The sequence below is a fragment of the Lytechinus pictus genome, chromosome 9, assembly GCF_037042905.1.
Source record: "Lytechinus pictus isolate F3 Inbred chromosome 9, Lp3.0, whole genome shotgun sequence".
Classification (NCBI taxonomy): Eukaryota; Metazoa; Echinodermata; class Echinoidea; order Temnopleuroida; family Toxopneustidae; genus Lytechinus; species Lytechinus pictus.
Genome location: NC_087253.1, coordinates 12615270 through 12640505, shown reverse-complemented (window position 1 = coordinate 12640505; position 25236 = coordinate 12615270). Strand labels below are relative to the sequence as shown.

The 25236-nt window shown below is 35.8% G+C and overlaps 2 protein-coding genes across 3 annotated transcripts in view; both read right to left on the bottom strand.

Annotated features, from left to right (window-relative positions):
• Positions 1-13585: 13585 nt before the first annotated feature.
• On the bottom strand, positions 13586-14218 carry LOC129267732 (beta-1,3-galactosyltransferase 5-like). Its single transcript, XM_054905362.2, has one exon. The coding sequence runs from the start codon at positions 14216-14218 to the stop codon at positions 13586-13588; it is 633 nt and encodes a 210-aa protein (XP_054761337.2).
• A 6811-nt stretch (positions 14219-21029) lies between these two features.
• The window catches only part of LOC129267733 (beta-1,4-galactosyltransferase 5-like), a 36673-nt gene continuing 32466 nt past the window's right edge, over positions 21030-25236 (bottom strand). For both annotated transcript variants that reach the window (XM_064104715.1, XM_064104716.1), the window contains exons 8-9: positions 23459-23686; positions 21030-22365 (exon numbers count right to left, since the gene is read on the bottom strand). In XM_064104715.1, the coding sequence (XP_063960785.1) occupies positions 22200-22365; positions 23459-23686 (394 nt within the window). In that variant the 3' untranslated portion in view covers positions 21030-22199. The remainder of the gene's footprint in view (positions 22366-23458; positions 23687-25236) is intronic.

Here is a 25236-nt window from a genome sequence, read left to right as displayed (position 1 = left end):
GGCATGATGCCCCCCCCCCCTGATCTCGGCCGCCGTTCGTGCGATCGCGCCGAAATTTGGCACGCACATTCCTTACCACATAAACTACAAGCCAGTATGAAAAGAATTCTGAAAATGATTATTTTTGAATTTATTATGAATAAAATATGCGAATTTCTTCATGAAAAACATTATTTGCATGTTTAACATCCAATTTCACTTCAAATTTTCTTCTTTTTCCAGATGTCACCTTTCCAATCTAATTTAAAGGTTTGATAAAAAAGAAATTGCGAAAGTCAATAATTTATCTAATGTATTTCTTTATTTTTTATTCTTATTATCTTTTATTTCTTATGTATTTTTCTGTTTTTTCATCTTTGGTTTTTTATTGTTTTTTTCAATGGAAATTGTTACAGACCATTCAAAAAGTGACTAAATTGAACCCAAAACTAATTTAGCAGACCAATTATAACAAAAAATGATCACCCTTTTATGAATTTCATCTCCCATAGACTTTGTATAAGAGTGAGCCATTTTCGGCATGACATTGTCTCATAAAAGTCACGTGGCGTCTCGATGCTATACCGGTATGTCGCGAATTTGATCTCAAAAGTTGCGCGAGACTTTAAAAAAGTCATAGAATTTTGCGGCGCTATCTTTTTGCTTTTCGGAAATATTGCGGGAAGCGTTGTGGGGGGGGGGGGGGTCATGGCCCCCAGTCCTTTTAGGTTTAAAGAGGACGACCACACCAAGCAATGAATGGACACTACAGCGTGTCCCACAAAAATGTTAATGACACTTTAATTAGGTATAATGTGAAAATTATAAAATCCTATTGTATATATGTTTCACAATCGTAAATTACCATGCTTTTCATACAACTGGCTTAAATTTCATGCGATATTATTCATTAAACACAGAGCTATGAGCCTTCTTTCAGATCTCATCAGAAAACCTCTCAATCCAAGTTTCGTTATAAAGAACAAGATGCAGTACAATCACGTGTTCATTCACTCTCTTTTTATTTCCTTTTTAGATTTTTGGCCCACAGCTTGCGGGCCGATACTTAAATTTCAAAAGAAATTAAATGTTTAAGAAGATTGGCATGTCTTTAGTCAAACGTGATTAATCAAACATGAAATTAATTGATTGATTGATTGATTATAGGCCAACTAAAGGATAAATGCAAGGAAATGAATTAAAGTAAATATTTTTAAATCCATGATCCCAAGCATCTAATAATCAGAGGGGAAGAATGAATACGTAATCCCAAGTCCTGAAAAAAAGGGAGATTCAATTCAATTCAATCATGGTTTATTTCGTATAAAGACAATACATGTTACACAGCCAAAAGGCTGAAATTAACATGTTTACAATAAAATTTTAACAAGTCATACATGGGTAAAACAACATGCATTGGGTAAGACAATTACAATTTAAACAGGTACATCTAAAGGATTTGTGATATACATAGATAATAAATAATTTTAAAAGAGCAAGTGTACATAAAAATTCATTAAATATAATAAATAGAATAAAAAAAAGCTATGTAGATACAATATTGAAAAGTTATGAATATTAGACAATTAAAAATTAAAATATTAATTGGATTGAAATGGAGACGAAGATAATGGCAAAATTTTAACTTGATTTGAAGGCTATGAAAGTAAAAATTTGTTCACAATTTAGTAAAATCAATGAAATATGGTATTGCACTTTTTCTAAAACGATCTGTTTTGCATTTTATCTTATCAAAGTTTGGAACACTTCTTAGAGAGATTGAGAAATTTTTCCTTTTTGGTAGCCAGTTATTACAGTGAGGTTTTTAAATCCTTGCAGATTTACGCCCATGGCTGAACGTGTATAAATATAATTTACACCACTTAACATGATTGCGTAACTACACATACTACTTAAAGGTCAAATCCATCTCAGAAAAATGTTGATTGATATCAATCTAGAAAAATCAGATAAGCATAATGCCTTAAATTTCATCAAAATCGGATGTAAAATAAGAAAGTTATGACATTTTAAAGTTTCGCTTATTTTTCACGATATAGTTATATGCACAAGTTAGTTAAATGAAAATGAGAGAATCGATGATGCCCCTCACTCACTATTTCTTTTGTTTTTTATTGTTTGAATTATACAATATTTCAACTTTTACAGAATTGACAGTATAAGGATCGACTTGACTGAACCATAAAATGTTAAACAATGGTAATTCCACAGGTTCAGGGAGAAATGAACATTTTGTTTCACAGGACAATGAGGAGAAAATTATGATATTTCATGTTTCATATAATAAAATACAAAAGAAACAGTGAGTGAGTGAGTGATGTCATCAGTTCCTTTATTTGCATACCGACCAGGATGTGCATATAACTATTTTCTGAAATTAAGCGAAAGTTTAAAATGTCATAACTTTCTTATTCTACATCCGATTTTGATAAAATTTTAGGTGTAATGTTTGTGGGATTTTTCTCTTTTTATTGAAATCAACTTTATGTTGGGTTGGACTTGTCCTAAAAAATTTTGATGGTTATTTCCTGTAGCTTCTTTGTGACTGACCCAATAATTAAACTTGACCGTGAAGGACACGTGCTATAACCAGGAAGTTTGTTTTATCCCATCCAGGGCCGAAGCTACAGGGTAGTCTGATGTGCAAACCCTTCACTCGAGTTAAGGGTCTGAATGTTCAGCCTACTCATGCCTTGTGTACTGAAGGCCCTCTCGCTCAGAATTGAAACAGCAAGTTTTGTTCGTGCGGCTAGTCTTTGCGTGGAGACACACTTGCTGATCAAAGTTTCAATCAGGGTCTGTGCCTGCAGACTAGCTACTGGGGGAGGTGTGATACTCCACCCCCCCCCCCCAACATACCAGTTGGCAAAATGGAGGATAGGGGGAAGGAGAAAAAAAAAGAAAGAAAGAAAGAAAGAAAAAAGAAAGAAAAGAGAAAGAAAGAAAGAAAGAAAGAAAGAGGGAGAATGAAAGAAAGAAAGAAAGAAAGAAAGAAAGAAGGAAGGAAGGAAGGAAAGAAGGACGGACGGACGGACGGAAAGAAAGAAAGAGCCTGGTAGAGGTACTAACTTCGATGAAGGTTACAGTATGTAGACTGAGTATAGACTACCAGTCGGCAAATCCAAGTCCATGTTATTGTAGGCAGGCTGAGGGCCCTACCAGTCAGCAAAATACAAAGGGCAAAAAGATGGAGCTACAAAATACAATTTAGCCCCCCAAAAGCTTGTGTGTTAGCACAATTATTGACAATTTAACATATGCTGTCGCTTTGTAAAATAAAGAGAGGCAAGACAAGGTAAAGAATATGGGGGTATTACCAAATTTGAAGTTAATTATGAAGTCATAGTATAGTTGGCAAATTATGGAGTAGGCCTATACAGTGCGTCTAACAAAAAAACTATACACTTTTGAAAGGGCTACCAAACAAAAAATATGTCACTTTGGGGGAAAATACTTATGTATATGGAAAGCCAATGAAGTCAACTTTCAGATGACACCAAAAAGTTGGAAAACTATTCATGCTTTAGTGAGCACTACCCACTTAAACAAAGGGTATGGAAATTAGGCTGGGCAGGAATTAGCCTTTTGATTTCTTTCAGTTTTTGAGAGGCAAGTCCTTGGAACTTGCCAACTTAGGGTGTTGTAATGAATTAATGGTCATTCATTATCAATTTAAATTGCTAGAGCAAATTTCAAGAATTATCAAATTGAAATTTCATGCATGAGTGAGCGTTAATTGCAATCTTTATTGCAGCATTTTAACTTTACAATGTGGATCACAGCAGTGTGTTCATTGGAGTCAGGAAAATAGGGGTAAGATAGGACTTCAGTGGGTGAAATAAGCTGATGGAAAAAGGGTCAACAGAACGTTTAGTCTCCCTCCTACAGGTCCGTCCCCCCCCCACCCCCCTCCTGTTGAGATTGAGACTGATTGCTATTACATGTATGCATTAAGTCCAGAGCGGACTGTCAATTTGATAATAAATTCTGAAATTAGCTCACCAACTTTTACCTATCAATCATTCAATCAACAATTTGTTAGTAAATCAACTCAATCAATGTGATCAATCAAATATTCATCTTTTTCAATAAATTATCAATAAAAAATTCAACTTTTTCAATAAATTATTTCATAAATCATCATGATAAGTCAAGTTCTTAATAATCATTCAATGGAAAAGAAAGACCAATAAACCATAAGTCATTTGGTATTTAAGTTTGAATGCCATCCAGGAGAACGAAAGGGGGTGGAGGGCGGGGGTGAGCACATGATTTCTAATTTGTAAGAGAACACAAAGAAGAATGCCCCTTTAACCCAGTCTTACCCTATCTCACCCCCTTGCATGTAACAGGTACCATCACATTACTCTGACTCTAACAAGCACACTTGATAAGATCCACATAATAAACTAAAAATGCTACACTAAAATTACAATTCCTGTTTACTCATGCATTGCATTTCAATTTAGTAACTCGTGAAACTTGCTTAAGAAACCAAAACTGATCTTAATTCATCAGTAATTTAGCATAACAACCTTTACTTTGCAAGTTCCAAAGGACTCACCTCTAAAAAAAAAACATGGAAGGCTAATTCCTGCACACCCTAGCAAAGGCTAGTCTCTCAGGAGGGGAGAAAGGGATAGCGAGAGAGAGGGGGGGGGGGGGTTAAGTGTTCAGTTGACCCTTATCCCATCAACCTACTTCCCCCACCTAAGTCCTATCCATATTCTGACTTCCATGAACACATTGCTGAGATCCACTTGAAAAAGTTAAGAATTGTATTTCATGTTCACTCATGCATTACATTTCAATTTAATAATTCTTGAAATTTGCTCTAAAAACCTAAATTGATAATGCTTGATCATTGATTTATCAAAACACCCTTAACTTTGCAAGTTCCAAGAGACTCGCTGCACTCGCATCTCAAAAACTGAAAGAAATTGGAAGGCTAATTCCTGCCCAGCTTAATTTCCATACCCTTTGTTTAAGTGGGTAGTGCTCACTCAAGCATGAATAGTTTTCCAACTTTTTGGTGTCATCTGAAAATTGACTTCATTGGCTTCCCATATACATAAATATTTTCCCCCAGAGTGACATATTTTTGGTTTGGTAGCCATTTCAAAAGTGTATAGTTTTTTTTGAGACGCACTGTAGTTGCAAAACAGAGTTTTTAGTTTTGACAATTTAGACCTAAAAAGGGATATTGTTCCAAATGTTGAAAGAACCTAGCTGTTACGCCAAATAAAATTTAACTGGCCTAGTCGTGTAAGTGAAATATTCAACCCACTGCAAGAGAGAATTTCATATAAGTATAAGCAGACAAAGTGGAATGTAATCATCTTCACATATTTTTACAGACGGATCCGAAATAATCTCTCCATTTTCTTCGACATCTCAATATGATGTTCGCACTGATGTTTGTAACTCTGTAGACGAAAACGTAGAATATAATGCACCATTGATTACCCACGACTTTGTGGTAAAAACTATAAATAATCTCTCGTGCAAGAAAGCTACTGGACATGATAACTTGTCTGTAAAACTGTTAAAACTTTTAATTACCGTCCCTATCGTTCTGTCCACGCTTGTTTATATCTTGAACCTTTCATTAAATGAAGGACTGTTTCCAACCGAATGGAAAACTGCTAGAATTCAACCAATTCCCAAATCAGGTGATAAAGCATTTGTTCAGAATTAAAGACCGATAGCTATTTTACCTGTGCTCTCCAAGATCATTGAAAGAGCTCTAAGTTCAAGCCTTCTAAAACATCTTCTTCAACAAGAAATATTGTCTCCTAATCAGTTTGGCTTTAGGCCTAATCATTCATGCCAGACAGCACTACTTTGTATGGTTGATGATTGGTCGAAGCAAGTTGATGGTGGGAGACTGAACGGTGTTGCATTCATTGACTTACGTCGTGCTTTCGACACAGTAGACCATTCACTTCTCCTCAATAAACTTAAATCATGTGGCTGCTCTCGATCGTGTTTAAAATGCTTTGAATCGTACTTAGAAAACCGCAGACAATTCGTTTCTTTTGGTAATGAAAAGTCTTCTACAAAAGAAATTAATGTAGGTGTCCCTCAGGGCTCAATTCTTGCCCCGGTTCTGTTTTCACTATTTATCAACGACTTATCGAATCATGTTACTAGTGCCTCAGTGTATATGTACGCAGATGACACTACTATTTCAGTATCTGGTAAGACTAAAGCAGAGGTCGAAACCAATCTAACCCAGGCACTATACGAGACCTATTCATGGATAAGAAATAACAAACTGATCTTAAACTATAATAAAACAAATCTTGATTGTTGCTCTTTTTTTGTCTTTCTGTGTTTCCCACTTATTATTTAGACATTAAAGCGTGTCGTGTTTTTTTTTTTCTGTCTTTTTATCTCGATGTATATTAGTGATGAAATTTCCAATGATGCGATATGTCTTCTGCTTGTTTTTTTTAATTCCAAAATTAAATTTATTAGTACTGTGTGATACATTGCCTTATGTTTTAACGATCTTTCATCTTTTTTTTTTAATGTTTTTTTTTAATTTTTTATATATATATATACATGTATAATCACAGGGCCCTGAGGTAGACCAGCTCTTAATGTTAATATTTTGCGTATTTATAATCTTGCCATCTGTAACTCGTAACATATTTTTGTATTTTACTTTGTATTTGTTCCTTTTTTCTGTATCTCATAATGACCTGTTACTATGTTTTTCGTATATTGTACGTTTTTTAATGCTGATCAGGCCACTCTGTATAAATATTCGAGAATAAATAAATAAATAAATAAAAAATATTTGAGTCGGAAATAGGTTTCCGGTTTATCATTGCAGAAACAAAGTTAACCAAAATTAAAAACATATAGGCCTACTACGTAACGTGTCTAGTGAATAAATTTATACGTTTTAATTGTAGATGACCATTTTAAATTTGCAATAATGACGGCCATCTTGGAATTCTTATGGGGAAAACATATTTTTTACCAAAATACCTTGATATCGCTCTAAATGAGACCAGTGTGCCTGTTACAAGAGATTAGCCAAAGTCTTGTGGTGTCACGTGCGTAAAACATTCCCCATAGACTTGTGTGTTGAAATGGCACTTAGGAAAAATTCATAAAAAATAAATGTGAAATTAGAGGGTCGAATGTTTATTACCTTTGGATAGGATATATATCTGACATTCCATATCTGACCAGAGAAGGGTATCGTAGCCAGCTCATTTTACAAATAAATCGCCATTTATGAAGATAACTATGATGGGATCAAATTCATCAGCTGAAACAGTAAGATAGCCCCAATTCCTCCGCCAGTCCAAAAATAGTTCGAATTCATTGAGATATCTTCCCAATTTGGGCAAAGGAAGTTCAGTAGTTACCATTTCTAGAATCAGTGTTAGATTTTGAATCATATTCATACACTTTTGTCAATCAGCAATATCAATTTGAAAAAAAAATGGAATGGGTTGGGTCGAACGAATATCTTTAGCCCTCCTGATGTAATTAGGCTCGTGGCACCTTGTCGCAGGCACACTATCGAATTGCTTCCTGGAATTTACTTGTTGGAATATCATCTATGCCTTGCTCAACCTTGTCTACTGCAATCATTTCATCGCAATTCTCAATATAGGGAAAACTGAACAATGACAACGACTCATTGCTTTGGTTGTAAACTCAGACGCCAATGATAATATAATATTTCGCTATGAACTTTTGAGTTTGGGTGCATTGTACTTAATATTTTTTTAAGTGGATTTAACTGAATTGGTTTTCACAATGATCGATAACTTTGTTTACAACCACTTTCCGTTCTTCAGATTTGGATTGTGTCAATAATGAGCATACGGCTACAACAAGAACTATTTTGTGTGTGTGCTCTTTTCAAGAACAGTAATGTTAAAACTACACCGCCATTGTTTAACCCTAAAAGGACTGGGCTATTTGAGATGTACGAGGACTCAGGGGGCATGATGCCCCCCCCCCTGATCTCGGCCGCCGTTCGTGCGATCGCGCCGAAATTTGGCGCGCACATTTTTTACCACATTAACTACAAGCCAGTATGAAAAGAATTCTGAAAATAATTATTTTTAAATTCATTATGAATAAAATATGCGAATTTCTTCATGAAAAACATTATTTGCATGTTTAACATCCAATTTCACTTCAAATTTTCTTCTTTTTCCAGATGTCACCTTTCCAATCTAATTTAAAGGTTTGATAAAAAAGAAATTGCGAAAGTCAATTTTTTCCTAATGTATTTCTTTATTTTTCGAATTTCTTATGTATTTTTCTGTTTTTTCATCTTTAGTTTATATTGTTTTTTTTCAATGGAAATTGTTATAGACCATTCAAAAAGTGACTAAATTTAACCCAAAAATAATTTAGCAGACCAATTAGAACAAAAAATAATCACCCTTTTATGAATTTCATCTCCCATAGACTTTGTATAAGAGTGAGCCATTTTCGGCATGACATTGTCTCATAAAAGTCACGTGGCGTCTCGATGCTATACCGGTATGTCGCGAATTTGATCTCAAAAGTTGCGCGACACTTTAAAAAAAGTCATAGAATTTTGCGGCGCTATCTTTTTGCGTTTCGGAAATATTGAGCGAAGCGTTGAGGGGGGGGGGCGTCATGGCCCCCAGTCCTTTTAGGTTTAAAGAGGACGACCACACCAAGCAATTGACACTACAGCGTGTCACACAAAAATATTAATGGCACTTTAATTGGGTATAATGTGAAAATTATCAAATCCTATTAAATATATGTTTCACAATCGTAAATTACCATGCTTTTCATACAACTGGCTTGAATTTTATGCGACATTATTCATTAAACACAGAGCTATGAGCCTTCTTTCAGATCTCATCAGAAAACCTCTCAATCCAAGTTTCGTTATAAAGCCAAGACGCAGTACAATCACGCCTTCATTCACTCTCTTTTTATTTCCTTTTAGATTTTTGGCCCACAACTTGCGGGCCGATGCTATCGGCCCGCAAGTTGTGGGCGGCCGATACTTTAATTTCAAAAGAAATTACATTTTTAAGAAGATTGGCATGTCTTTAGTCAAACGTGATTAATCAAACATGAAATGAATTGATTGATTATAGGCCAACTAAAGGATAAATGCAAGGAAATGAATTAAAGTAAATATTGTTTTAATCCATGATCCCAATCATCTAATAATCTAAGGGGAAGAATGAATACGTAATCCCAAGTCCTGAAAAAAGGGAAACTCAATTCAATTATTTCGTATAAAAACAATACATGTTACACAGCCAAAAGGCTGAAATTAACATGTTTACAATAAAATGTTTACAAGTCATACATGGGTAAAACAACATGCATTGGGTAAGACAATTTAAACAGGTACCTCTAAAGGATTTGTGGTATACATAGATAATAAATAATTTTAAAAGAGCAAGTGTACATAAAAATTCATTAAATATAATAAATAGAATAAAAAAAAGCTATGTAGATACAGTATAGAAAAGTTATGAATATTAGACAATTAAAAATTCAAATATTAATTGGATTGAAATGGAGACGAAGATAATGGCAAAAATTTAAGTTGATTTCAAGGCTATGAAAGTAAAAATTTATTCACAATTTAGTAAATCAATGAAATATGGTATTGCACTTTTTCTAAAACGATCTGTTTTGCATTTTATCTTATCAACGTTTGGAACACTTCTTAATAAGATTGAGACATTTTTCCTTTTTGGTAGCCAGTTATTACAGTGAGGTTTTTTTTTAAATCCTTGCAGATTTACGCCCATGGCTGAACGTGAATAAATATAATTTACACCACTTAACATGATTGCGTAACTACACATACTACTTAAAGGTCAAATCCATCTCAGAAAAATGTTGATTTATATCAATCTAGAAAAATCAGATAAGCATAAAATTTCATCAAAATCGAATGTAAAATAAGAAAGTTATGACATTTTAAAGTTTCGCTTATTTTTCACAAAATAGTTATATGCACAATTTAGACACATGGAAATGAGAGAATCGATAATGCCCCTCACTGACTATTTCTTTTGTTTTTTATTGTTTGAATTATACAATATTTCAACTTTTACAGAATTGACAGTATAAGGATCGACTTGACTAAACCATAAAATGTTAAACAATGGTAATTCCACAGGTTCAGGGAGAAATAAAAATTTTGTTTCACAGGACAATGAGGAGAAAATTCGAATATTTTTTGTTTCATATGATAAAATACAAAAGAAATAGTGAATGAGTGATTTCATCAGTTCCCTCATTTGCATACCGACCAGGATGCGCATATAACTATTTTCTGAAATCAAGCGAAACTTCAAAATGTCATAACTTTCTTATTTTACATCCGATTTTGATGAAATTTTCAGTGTTATGCTTATTTGATTTTTCTCTCCTTATTTCAATCAACTTTTTGTTTGGGTGGACTTGTCCTTTAATACAAACATTTGCTGCATGGAGATATTTCATGATGTGTAATGAACAAATGCTCATATCTTTGTTATTGAATATGATTGAATCATATCACATAAAACTCAATCCAGTTGTAGGAAATGAATTCTATTATACGGGCGTAAAGAATATAAACAATATAATGTTGTCATTCTAAAAGTATCCCCATTTAGAGTGCCACCAACATTTTTCGTGGGACACGCTGTTAATTGTGTTAGGTCAACACCACTGGCGCATTATAACACTGTCCATTTGATATTTTAACACCACGCAGGCCTATTTAGTGTCACTTTCAAATTCCGTGGTGTATAAACCTGAGGGTGCATGATTCTCATGAAACCATAGAAAAATTTAGTTAACTACAAACTATATTTACAAAACAAGTAAACATTGTTTTTGTCTTGTCAATCTGAGACACTACACTCAAAACAAAATATACAAAATTATAAGAGGTCTATTGTCTATCAACCTATTAAATGTAAACTGATTTTACATCACTCTAAAAAACGAAGTGCTAATTCAGCTCTTAAAGAGCGTGTATAGTGACTGCACTTCGGAGTGCTGATTTTTTAGTTCAAATTTGAACGAGAAAATCAGCACTCCGAAGTGCAGTCACTATACACGCTCCTTAAGAGCTAAATTAGCACTCCAGTTTTTAGAGTGATGCTTACACATTCTGCCCATGAAACCAGCCAACTCAAACACCTCTTTCTTCTCTCTCGTTCTCTCTCTTCCTTTTCTCACCTATTAATATGTAATAGAGGGAAACTCTGGGGGCCATGCCCACCCCCAAAAGTTCAAGCACCAAGATAAAATTGAGAAAATGAAAGAAAGGAAAGGAAGGGGAGTGAATTATCATTTTCTAGATATATTGTCTCAATCTATCACAAAATAAGCTAAAAGTGTCAATATTTTTGCTCGCTCTCTTCGCTCCCTTAAATGACCTTTTTTATAAATATAATTTCATATAATAAATAACAAAAGAACAAGTGGGGATATGACATCACCAGCCCACCTAATGAATATTCATGAAGACATTTCTAGAATTGCTTCACTGGAATAATGAAAATCTTTAAAATTCAATACCTTTGTTATTTTGTTATCCAATTTTAATCAAACATCCAGCATTTTGCACTGTGAATTTTACTATATTTATTGAAATATAAATATCTTCAGCCTGGAGCATCCGTTTAAATTTTACAAAATTTAGTGAAACTGTGATCCAGTTAACCATTTTTTTCAGAATATCATTCAGAGTAAAACATTCTTGCTGGATAAAAAAGTAGGAAAAAAAAAATTCGTGTAACCTGCATTTGTGATCATTATCTACCGTATTATCCTAATAGTACAAAATAATTGAATTGTATTGTGTTGTTCAGAATGGAATGTCCCATATCAGAGATATTCAAAGAGTTTTGTATCGTATCCTATACAGAGGATATCAGTCTTTAGTTCATAATACGCTCTCATATTGAATAGGCAACGGATGCGGGCAAAAATGCACATTAAAAATACATCGCTAAAACACTCTGTAGATTATAATCCTTGATATAATTACTTAGCATTATCAATAAATGACAACTATTATCATAATTAGTACTATAGGTATGGTGACCTTGATCTTTTATTATCATAATCAACATTATTATCAATTATAATGATTGTCACCATTGTCAGTAGTACTAGTATTATGGTAATATTGGCCATCATTGTCATTAAACATATAAAATAATCAAAATATTTAAGTTTATTATAGAAAAGGCTATAGAAAGTACAAATTAAAAAAAAAGCCTTCAAAAGGCCTTGCAATTTCAGAGCTTATAATCCTCAAGACCAAGGCTTCGAAAAAGTTGGCCTTAAGGTGCCTTAAGGACAAGCATCAGGGCACTACAGCACTGCAAGGGAGACATATCATTCACACGTGTCTTTATCTATATCGGAAATATGTTTCGTTCAGAGCTTCGACATGTTCGAGTCAATAAACATCAAAATACCATAGCAAACATATAAAGCTGTTATTACATAACAAAATCCTACACCTTAGTCAAATTATTCCCCGCTTACCGGGACACACCACCTCGGGATCTGTGTGTGGTTGTGTGATTGTTCCAGTCATTTATTTATTTTTTTAACTGTAGCTTTTTGTGATCAAGCCAATCACTGCGAAGGACATTTGTGATAAACTAGGAAGTTTGTTTAATCCCATCTCATACTCATATTCATTGGTCTTTCTTTCGCCAATTTGTGACTTTGAATTCTGAAACCAAATCATGTGAGGGGCTATAGTCAGGGTCCTGGGAACGATGTCAATTTTGACAAGCAAAAAAAAAAAGAACGGTTTCACAACAAAATGAAGGTCATTTTGGTCCGTTGAAATTCGACAAGAAAAAAAGGTTTTACCACAAAATGTACGTCATTTTGATTATATATTTTTCAATTTTGTCACACCTTTCCAGAATTCCAGGAGGTGCTGCCTATGTATGCTACACCCTAGGAAATTGTTTGGGGTGCCACGCACCACCGCTATACAGTGCCATGGGGTCGGGGGGGGGGGGGGAACTGAAGTTTAAACAAAACACCAATACATTTTGGCACTGTTTTACATAGGTTATGTCTATGGACGTTCCATAACAGTTCATCATCTCTATTTGTAAGAATACCTAAAACTTTAGTACAGTGAACTCTATCTCTGTTCCGAGTGCCAAAAAACACATTTTAAGTTTGCTTCCACGTTTGTTGGATTTCCCTTGATTCCTCAGTTTTCTCCCCGAGAAGCATTGTTGACTATGATTTCCTCTGAACGATTACTTATACTTCTATTTTTTAAAATATCTATATATATATATATATATATATATATATATTACGAATCGGAAGGTTGGCAATTGCTTGAAACCGGAAACAACGAACAATCAAGATCAGCATGAACAAAATAAATCAAAGATGAATAGTTAGGAAACCAATAATCAATAAATCCCGACATACTCAACAATTCCTATTTTGTGGAAATATATAGTATGATGATTTTACAAAATATGTTTAATAGAAGGTCCAACAGAACTGGAAGGGATCTTTCCTTTCACGTTGAATATACCGTTATCTTTCGTCATGATTGTCTTTAAAGATTTTTTTCAAACTCTTCCCAGGCAGTATTCATGGTCTCTGCTTGTAGCTGTAACTTAACGTAGTCTACGGGCCGTTTTTGAGGATGAAGATTTTTGAACCAGCCTTCCCTGTCTCTTATTTTGATGCCCAGCGCCTTTAAAAGTATCCCGCAGTAGACATCATCGAATGGAATTTCGGGCGGCAACTTCCTGGAAGCTTCGTAAAGCTTTTGTGTAACCTTATGTGATAAAATAATTCCATGTCCGAGGGGAAAGGGCGGGTACCAATCCTCGGGGTACAGTTCCTTCGGGCAATACCACTTGCTGTATTCATTTCGATCAACGGGGTTTCCATTCTGCTTACCAGCAACGAAGTTTGTACGTTCCTCTAACGGTAAACCTTGAAGGTCTTTGGCGAGGGTCACGATGTCGACCATGATGTCATCATCCGTCGACATCACAAATTCACAATCGCAAAATTTCGCTGCCCACTTCAAACCCATGACGAATTTTTTGGTGAGATTATAATAATGTTCGACATAGTCTGCCTGTAGAATATCTCCGTGAAGTCTGGCCTCCTCGTTGATTTGTACCTGTTCCTGCTCCCTTTTTGGGTATCCGAGACTAAAAACCACTTTTACAGACATATTATACTTAGTGATGCCAATGACGTACGTATTTCGGATTTTGTCCCTTAAAGCAAAGTGGTAAGTTGCTGACTTTACGAGGACAAGCAGCGTGACACGCCTATTATTGTCCCGATTATTGTGTCCTAACTTGCACTTTTCGATAGGATTCTTCATAAAATCGTATTCATCTGCCCTAGCTCCCGGTATCCACTTGACCCGCTTTAGCCATCCAAGTGCTGGCACATTGAGTTCTCTCTTCGGCTGTTCGGGCTTAGATATTTTTTCCGCCACTGTAAATGTATCCTTTTCGTTTTTTGCTTCACTTTTTCTTCGTCTCTCTGCCACTACAGATTTAGCAGTTTCATTTGTTCCTTCGCCTATTATCGCGTTTTCTCTCGGCGTTCTAGAAGATGTACTGCATTGACACTTGCTTTTGTTTAGGACGGAAACCAACCAGCTACATATCAAAATCATACAAAACGTCTGTAAGGTCCACTTCCACGAGGACGTTGGCACCCGCATGGTCAGTCGTAGCGCAGATCGCAATGGAATACGTATTATTTCCAACACTGTTTTCGTCTCAAAATATTTACAACGGTAGTGTATCGATACAAATCTTATTCCTTGTGATATTAATCAGTTGGAAATCTTTTACTGGAAATTTAGTTTTACTGAAAATTGTAAAGTTGACACTCACAATTCTCTGTAGTCACGACGTTTCACCAACCAATGTTGGCTTCATTTATAGGCGAATAAAACTCCAACACGTCTTTTCATCTGAGTCTGCGTAAAAAAACACCGCCACTTGGTTACCCAGGGGCGGGAAGTTAGTCACGTGAGAGACGGCTTTGAACTTTCCGCAGAATCCCTCCCAGGCATGCGATAGCAGAAACCGGAAACCGCCTCTCCGATTCAAAGTTAGTCTAGTTCTAGACGATTTCAATTGAATTCTATTCTCCGTCGTATCGTACTATATATCCCGTACGTACGTGCGTAAGCCCAAGCCGAGTGAGCGCGCAAATCCGAGAACCTGAACACCCGGATTTGCGCGCTCACTCAGCTTGGGCGTACGCAGGTAATAATAATAATAATAATGATGATGATATAGGTAAATTTATCCAGGAAAACCACTTCAGTTCTGAAAAGTGTTCTTTCAGCGGGCCCTGCTATTATATACCCCGGCTATGGCTGGGCCGCTGCCTAGCTAGGCGCTAAAACATTCAAGGAATTTTTTCCTACCGGGTACCCTTTCTCACCCGGGTTGAGTGCAGAACAATGTGGATCCATTTCCTGCTGAATGAAATTACGCCATGGTTGGGATTCGAACCAACGACCATCTGTTTTGACCGAAGACTTATCCGCTGGGCCACAACGCTACACACTTACGGGATCGATAGTACGATACGACGGAGAATAGAATTCAATTGAAATCGTCGAGACTAATTCAAAATCGACTTTTCCATGGATTTTACGTGGATATTAATGTGGGTTTATGTTTCTTATGCTTCTAGAATTCCCAATCATATCAGTCATTAAAGATTGTTGAGGTACTTCCTAGCTGCATATCAAACGCCTGTAACTCTGTTGGTCACCTACGTTTCACAGACAGTTATGGGCGTACATTCGAGAAAAAATAATTTAATGCAAAATCGGATCCAGTCGGTGCCCATGGAAACACAACTAATTACATCTGTGTATATAACATATTAAGCTCATTTGTCAATTTAATGTCCAAACTCGTTTTTTTCTTATCACGCTCATGGAATAAAAAATAATGGGAGTTGCTATGGTAACTTCGGTCGCTGTCGCGTGACTATTTTTCTAATTTATCAGAGTCCGACCTTAGGGCTTCTCCCAAAATATTAAATGATGGGCTTATTGTGATAATATTATTCCAATGGCGTGGGATGTGTCGTTCTGTGAGGGTGTGCGTACAGTGTGTGTGAGGGTGCCTTGTGTATCTGCTTGATCGGTGAGCATAAATAATGGTCCAATTCTCGGATTAACACCATCATTAGGCGAGGTGCCGTGGCCGAGTGTTCTAAGACACTTCACTACACCATGGAGGTCCTAGGGTTCGATTCCCTGTATTGCCACGCAGGTTGTCTCCATTGCTCTCGCATTACTGGTACCAACGTGTTCAGTTGTTGACAAAATAATCGATGATATACATCTCGCTGATATCGAAAATGTAACTCGTACAGTGATATCCATTCACCATCGACAACATAAACAAAACAGAATGAAGACACACAAACACATGTCCCTTTCAAGGTACAGTTTATTTGATTTAATGTCTCATGTTCCCAGTATAATACTTGCTCATATCACAACATGGAGGTTGTTCTTTTCCCACATATTTCATTTAATATCAGATGCCCGTTACATTTATAGAAATTTTGATGTTAATATTTGGAATACTGGCTTATTGGCTATACAGTGCGTATCAAAAAAAAGTTTACACTTTGAAAAAATCCTGTAAAATTATACATTTGTAATATCCTGAAGATATTTCCACATTTTAACATTGGCACAGATCCATTTAAGCATATGAAGATATAACTATCGAAAAATATTTCCGCTTGAGTGAGCACCACTTACTTTTGAAAAGTTAGTGAAAAATGATTTGCGCAGAACTTTGAAATAGTTATGCGAATAAAAGTAGACCTTAATCATGAAGAACACGTGGAATTTAGCTAGTAAAATTGATTTGAGGATATCTTTTACCTTTTCTAACTTGTTTCCTTGCCCAAAACACTTCGAAGAGTGCATTGCGCCCCACCCCATTCCCCCACAATCCGAGGCCATCAAGACGATATTTGCTTTACACTGAGCTGTGATTTACATGAAATGGCTTAGGCTTGAGTATTATATGAAAAATGAAATGTAAACCCACTTTAAATGATAAAGACTTAGTGAAAAAATCATTGAACCGTATCTTCACACTTTATATAATTATGTAAAATTCGAGCATTTTAACATTGTGACTCATCACGTATTCACACGCACGATACACTGCGTGAATACACTGCATGTAGGTGATCTTTAAAGCAGCTATACACAAAATAAACGTGCATTGCACTGTGGCTAAATTTCTTTGGTAAAGATGCGTTGCACAATAAAAGTTCGTTGCTCTGTGTACCATGCGATGTAGAAGTATATACGCGTAAGAATTGTTTATTGCTTATATTCTTAAGTACATGTCCTGCATCTACATGCATTTGTATCATATTAACGATAACACAAAATAATAAGGCAGTATCATTCCTAGTAACACATATTTTAATGAAACACCATGAATTATTTTCTTATAATTGTTCTGTTTTCATAGTATTTATGATATTCTTATTTGTAACACGACATAGAAAAAGTAAATGGAGGAAATTAAATACTTTAAAATCGATACTCCTCTTTCCTCGAGTATTTTGAAGAAAAAAAAGAAATCGAGATTATTAAAACCATCTTTAGTGTTACACAACGATTTTTTGATAATAGGAAGTCCATTGTGAAATGAAGTTGTTTTTATTGAGAAAAAAAATAAAAGAAACTTTATAGATCCATGAAAATCCGTCTATGAACAGAAATACAATTTTCGTGACGTCACATTCGAACAGCTGCCACGTTATAAGATAATTCTAAATGAGAATTCAGTTTTATGGTCCATTATGACCGAAAATAGTTATATTCACAAGCATGTCTGATGATGTATTGAAAGCACTAGTTGAATCAGTATTTAGACTTTATTAATAATTCTGAGAAAAACTTGAATTTTATGGAAGTTATATCGCATGAAATAGTTGGGAGCTTCTCCCGTCTGACGTCACACAAATTGCAAAAGAAAACAAATCTCTCATTCCCTGATAGATTCTCTCCAAATCTTCATTAATATGCATTTCTTATTTCACAAATTCTTATAAAATCAATTGATGGCGATTCCTTAAGACTTCCACGGACCAGTTCCCGTAAGAAATGTGACCATGATTTTTTTTCGTTACGTCACACACTTACGCCATACCTGAGTCAAATGTCACGGAAGCCGGTTTTATAACGTCACACTGCGAGTTGTTTTGCTCTATGAATCAGTGTTGTCAACAATATTTGGCAAATTCAATCAATCAAACACTATTTACGCAATCAAAATTTGAAAGCAGGCTTGTATACAATCACGACGGAAAAAAGCGGTAAAAATATGCAGGCTATACAAAAAATAGAAAGATGGCAAACGTAGTAAAAATTCAACACATATTAGGATTGCACTGAACATTTCTGAATCAAATGAGTTGTAATGCAACGAATCAAAAGCAATAAGAACTACGTATTGCGCGACATTTCGATAATTCGCAGAATGTCATAATTCTTAAATAAAAAAAAAGACCCATAAAAAACATATATGATATATTGAAAGAAAAGGTACTAATATACGTGCCTTCCATATCAAGTTTTAATATCACCCAATCAAATCAAATAATTTCAGTAGCTTTAAACCGTTATTGAATTTTTAAAAGCAAATTTTGTCAAAGGGGTCCCAGTACTTTTCTATCATTGCAAGTTTAGACATTAAAAGTTTTGCTGAATTCAAGGCCCACCTCTCAACTGCTTTATATCATTTATTATGGTAATACCGTATAAAGAAGAATAAAGGGAATGCAAAATAATGGTAGGCCTAGTTTTGGGCCCCATCTTACACAGAGTTACGATTGATCCAATCAATCGTAACTCTATGGAAATCCATCAGTGTCATCATTTTGTCTAAAGTAAATGGGTACCGGCAGGAAGTTATTCCTTAAAAAGCTGTGCGCACCGTAATCGGTATACTAGCTTAAAGCCGGGGTAATATAGGAGCGCCTTGAGCACCTAGCTAGCATGGTGGATACGTGCGCTATACAAATCCTATATCATTCATTATTTTGTAACAGGAAATTTACAAAATGCCCACTTTAATCAAAGGCAGACACACCAAATTGTCAAGAAAACAATTTATGAATATGCATTCATATTTAGCAAAAAATAAAAATAAAAATTTAGATGTTGATGTTGCTGGCCGTCCATAGTTGTGGTTGTTTGGATCAATCGCAATTCTTTGTAGGACGGGGCCCTGGTGGGTGTTTCATAACGTTGTTTGGAAGTTAAAAGCGGCTTTAAGAAGGACTGGTGACACTTTCTTGTGGTAAATGGTAGTATGTTCATTAGCGATGGTTAAGCACGTATACCGGTCAATCTTAAAGTCCCACTGAACTTACAAACAGCTTTACGAAATGATCCCCAGGTCTTATTGTAATGTCATATTGCAAATAGGTTGAAATAACCTAAACTTTATAAGAAATCTTTGTTAAAACTAAATTTGATCATGTTGGCTTGTGTGCGTAACAATAAATTAACGGAGCCCGACTTAACTCAATATCGAAGGCAACATCTCAGTACACTGTAAAAGTTATAGGCCCGTATTCTGAGGTCGGGTTTAAATTAAACTCTGGTTTTAAGTTGTGGTTTAACTATGGAAAGCCAGTTGTTACGTAAATCTATAACAGTAGAGGTTCAATGTATCAGCTCATTTGACTCCCAAGTATGACAGTTGTCTTCACCATTAAAGAATTAGTGAAGAGCAGAGTAAACATGAGAAGCATTCACTGTAAACAAAATTTTGAAACGTTTGGCTTCCCATAATTTTAGCACAGAGTTAGACCATGGTCGAAGTTAAACCCGACTTCAGAATACGGGCCTATGTGTTCAGACTGACAGTTCGTGTTCAGAGAGGATTCCATCATCAAATGTGTCGTAAAATGTTCGGTCTTTTCCTATGTTAACACCAGTGATCTGCAGGACTGGTGATCTGGACCCCATCTTACAAAGAGTTACCATTGATCCAATCAATCGTAACTCTATGGAAATCCATCCGTGTCTTATTTTTCCAACAGAAACTTTGCAAAATGTCCTAATATAGTAAACAAATGAGAACACACCAAATTGTCAAGAAATCAATGAATTGATGGATATATATTTATATCTAGAGATTTTTATGAACAAACATGCATTTTATATGTTGACTTTGCTGGCTTTCCATAGTTGCAACACTTTGTAAGACGGGTCCCTGGTTTATCACCACTGAGTTTTCAGTGTAAAACACCGGTGATCTGACTTGAACAATACTGAGTTTTCAGGCTAAAACACCGGTGAACTCTACACCACTGAGCTTTCAGTGTGAAACACCAGCTGAATCTGGTTTTAACACCACCGAGTTTTCTAATTCGAACAATACTGAGAATCGGGTATTGCACCCACAGTAAAAAAATTATGCAACGCTGTTTACTATATGAACCTTACAGTAATTGTTTAAACAGTTTAAACAACTGTTTAAATATTAAGCAACAAAGTTTAATTTTCAATAAATTAAACATGATTGTTTAAACGGTTAAACAAATACTGTAAGGTTCATATAGTAAACAGCGTTCTATAAAATCTTAAACAGCGTTTTTACTCTGCCGGTGAACTGGTTTTTACAGCGCTGAGTTTTTAGTGTACAAGGTGTTTCCAAACACCCAGAGTGGAATGTGGTTACATGTATTTGTCATTATTTCACTTTCACTGGCCCAAACATGTACCCTAACAAGCTTAAAGGTCAAGTCCATCCAAGAATGATGTTGATTTGAAGGAAAATCAAACAAGATTAACGGTGCAGATTTAATCAAAATGGGAAGTAAAATAAATAAGTTATGCAGATTTAATCAAAATGGGATGTAAAATAAATAGGTTATGACATATTAATGTTTCGCTCATTTTTCACAAAACACTTATATGAACAAATAACTCAGTGATAATGAAACGAGTCAATGATGTCCTTCACTATTTATTTATTCTTTCTTTTTAATTTGAATATTACAATACCTAACTTTTTTACATATTTGACAGTAAGGGGAAATTTCACTGAACCACAAAATGTCAAAACGATAATAATTCCATACGTTCACGAAGGAATAGAACTTTGTTTCGCTTTACAATGAGGAAACAGAAATATTACATATTTCATGTAATAACATACGACATACATAGTGAGAAAGTGATGCCACCAGTCTCCTCATTTCAATACGACCAGTAGCTTAATATAAATGTTTTGTGAACTTAAGCGAAAATTTAAAATGCCATAACTTTCTTATTTTACATCCAATTTTGATGAAATCTCCAGTGTTATGCTTGTTTGACTTTTCCTTTTTATTCAAATCAATTTTTGTTGAGTTTGGACTTCTCTTTTAATCAGGAATGTATGTCGCTGGGGCAGCATAATTGGCTGGTCCCATGAATAAATCAATATTACAAGCACTTTCCAATAATCAAGTGTCAACGGAGAGTCATTTATTATCCATGAAAGACCATGACACTCGATGCTAACACCCTGTACGGTTATTGAACTATACATCACACTTTAATAGTAAAGATGTTATTGTCCGTCATTATACATCCATTCACCATTAATGAATGGCTAATTAGACACCGGTTTTAGCCGGTGTTAACCGTGACTTTTGAAGTGTAGATGTCATCTTGACGTTAACCCGAAAGCTTTTGATCAAGTGTACACAGGTATTATCGTCCTCCACATCCATTCACTATTGCAGGAAAGCCCAAGGAACTGATGTTAACATTATGACTTTTGAAGTGAACAAAGCTGTTATAGCCCTGTACAGTCATTCACTATTCAGGAAAGCCAAAGACAAGACACCGAGGTAAACACCGTGGCTTTTGAAGTGTACAGATCCTTTACATTCACTCACTATAGAGGAAAGCGCAAGACACTGATGTTAACACCATGACTTTTGAAGTGCACGAATGTGTTGTTCTTCTCATCCATTCCCCATTCATGAAAGCCCAAGACACTGAGGTTAACACCATAGCTTTTAAAGTGTACAAAAGTGTATTCTTCTACATCATTCATCATGCATGAAAGCCCAAGGCACTGATATTAACACCCTTAAGGTGTACAACACTCATAGTATAATAGTTTAATATGCTACTGTCCTTTACACCTTCTCCAACGAGGATTCCAAGGTAACTTTTGGATGTTGACAGAGATGTTGGTATAAAGAGGATGCAGTTCTATTGTCGGTTGTTCATATCTCAAGTTTGATACACCGTCAGTGGTTTGCCTTTGACCGTAGTTACTAAGAAGACAGAACCTGTACAGAAGGGAGGGGAGGAGGGGGGCTACGTTCGTTATTAGTGTTATTACGGCTCTCTTGTATTCTTCTTTCTTCATTTTCAAATATATTTTCTCTGTATACTGTTGTGTAAACTTTTTAAATGTTTACTCTTAGTTTCATTACAAGTGTTTCTCTCAACCCCAGCCCTAATTACTGCGTATTTAACTGCTTTTAAAGAACAATAAAACAAGCAATGAATTAAATTAAAACACGGGTTTAACAAATAGAGTACACAATCTGTCGAAAGAAAGGAAAACTTTTTGCTATTTTGTAAATAGAGGTTTGATTTTTTTTATATTTCGTTTTAATACCCTGTTATTATTATTCTTATTGGTAGTTAACGTTACATCTCTCTTAACTTCTTGGTGATAACATTCATTGATACACGTTGTTATTATTTCAATGTATACGTATTTATATTTTTAAAGGTCAAGTCCGCCCCAGCAAAATGTTGATTTGAATAAATAGAGAAAAATCAATCTAGCATAATGCTGAAAATTTCATCAACATCGGATGTAAAAAAAGAAAGTTATGGCATTTTAAAGTTTCGCTTATTTTGTTCACAAAACAGTGATATGCACAACTCAGTGACATGCAAATTAGTCAGTCGATGATGTCCATCACTCACTATTTCTTTTGTTTTTTATTGTTTGAATTATACAATATTTCATTTTTTACAGATTTGACCATAGGGACCGACTTGACTGAACCATATAGTATTAAACAATGCTAATTCCACATGTTCAGGGAGGAATTAGTCACTGTTTCACTTAACAATGAGGAGAAAATTAGAATATTTCATATTTTATATAATAAAATACAAAAGAAATAGTGAGTGGATGACGTCATCAGTCTCATTTGCATACCGACCAGGGTGTGCATAAAAACTGTTTTGTGAAATTAAGCGACATTTTAAAATGTCATAACTTTCATATTTTACATCCGATTTGATTAAATTTTCAGTGTTATGCTTGTTGGATTTTTCTCATTTTATTCAATTCAATTTTTGTTTGGGGTGGACTTGTCCTTTAAAAAAATTTACAAATATCAAGAAAAAATATGACTTTACCTTGCTTCGTTAAACGGGCTTGACTCCTTTCTTTCGTGAACGACGGAATCGAAGTACCCGATCTCCCCTTTTGGGCGTGATCGTTTGAAACCCTTGGCATTTACCCTGTTTGCGAATTCATCGTCTTCACCGCCCCACCCCCAGTAGACATTGGGCAGACCGTTGATGTCATAGAACTGTTGTTTGGTAAGCCCCGTCACTCCACCAAATAGATTTTCGTATATTATCCTGTAGGGAGATAAAAACGACGGGTAGTATTGAGTTAATTTTTATACCAGCAATGTATGTATATTTGTTTAATTAATTTATAAGCTACTTACCATTAACTGATTAATATAAATCAGGCTTATACTGATTGATTCATTTCTATATTCATCTTAATTAATTAGTTCATTGATTTCCATTAACTTTATCATTCATTAATTCCAGGTTATTCTGCATCCATATTTTTAGAGGCGGTTAATGATATAGAGAGGTCGACACGGAAATGTAAGACGTGAAGAACAATCGAGGGACAACAAGAGAAGAAGAGAGAAAAAGAAAGGAGGAAGAGAAAAACATGGAGAGGAGGGGGATGGGATAATTATGAGAGCTAATAATAATACGCAACAGCTATATTCTGCTTTATAAATGTTTCTATATTAAGGCGCTTCATATTAGGTAAATACCCGGAGTTAGCACGGCTACCCTGATCAGGTGTGCGTGCTCGAGTATTTAAGGACATTCCTTCCTACCGGGTACCCATTTACTACACCTGGGTGAAGAATGGCATTTGTAGCTTAAGGCCGTGGTGGGTTTCGAACCCTGGACCTTGTTGTTCAAAGTCCGGAGACTTATCTACTGAACCACAAGACCCCTACAGGGATTGATAGAGAGCAGACTACAGAGAGAAAGTGGGCCAACGAAGAGTGAGTGTGGGTGTGTGTGTATGTATGAGGAAGAGAGGGATGGAGAGTGGGCCAACGGGTGTTAATGTGTATGACGGAGAGTGGGCCAAAGATCGAGTAGTGAATATTGGTGTCTGTGTGTTTGAGGGACAGTGGGCCAATGAGGAGTGTGTGGGAGTCAGTGTATATGACGCATTGAGGGAGGGTGGGCCAAATAGGAGTGAGTATGTGTGGCTGAGTGTATGAGGGAGAGTTTGCTAACGAGGAGTTAGTGTGGGTGTCTGTGCGTACAAGGGAGAGTAGGCTAATGAGGAGTGAGTGTGGGTGTTTGTGTGTATGGGGGAGAGTGCAGTAACGAGGAGTTTATGTGGGTGTCTGTGTGTACGATGCATTTAGGGAGAGTTGGCTGAGGAGTGAGTGTGGGTGTCTGTGTGTATGAGGGAGAGTTGGCTGAGGAGTGAGTGTGGGTGTCTGTGTGTATGAGGGAGAGTTGGCTGAGGAGTGAGTGTGGGTGTCTGTGTGTATGAGGGAGAGTTGGCTGAGGAGTGAGTGTGGGTGTCTGTTTGTATGAGGGAGAGTTGGCTGAGGAATGAGTGTGGGTGTCTGTGTGTATGAGGGAGAGTGGGCCAACGAGGAGTGAGTGTGGACGTTTGTGTGTATGAAGGAGAGTGGGCCAACGAGGAGAGGGTGTGTGTATGTGTATGAAAGAGAGAGAGAGTGGACTAACGAGGAATGAGTGATGGTGTCTGTGTGTATGAGGGATAGTCAACGAGGAATGAGTGTGGACGTTTGTGTGTATGAGGGAGAATGGGCCAACGAGGAGAGGGTGTGTGTGTGTATGAGGGAGAGTGGGCTAATTAGGAGTGAGTTATGGTTTCTGTGCATGTGCAT

Bases quoted from the DNA above. Each gene is read 5' to 3' on its own strand.
- LOC129267732 (XM_054905362.2), bottom strand. From the start codon at position 14,218: ATGTCTGTAAAAGTGGTTTTTAGTCTCGGATACCCAAAAAGGGAGCAG.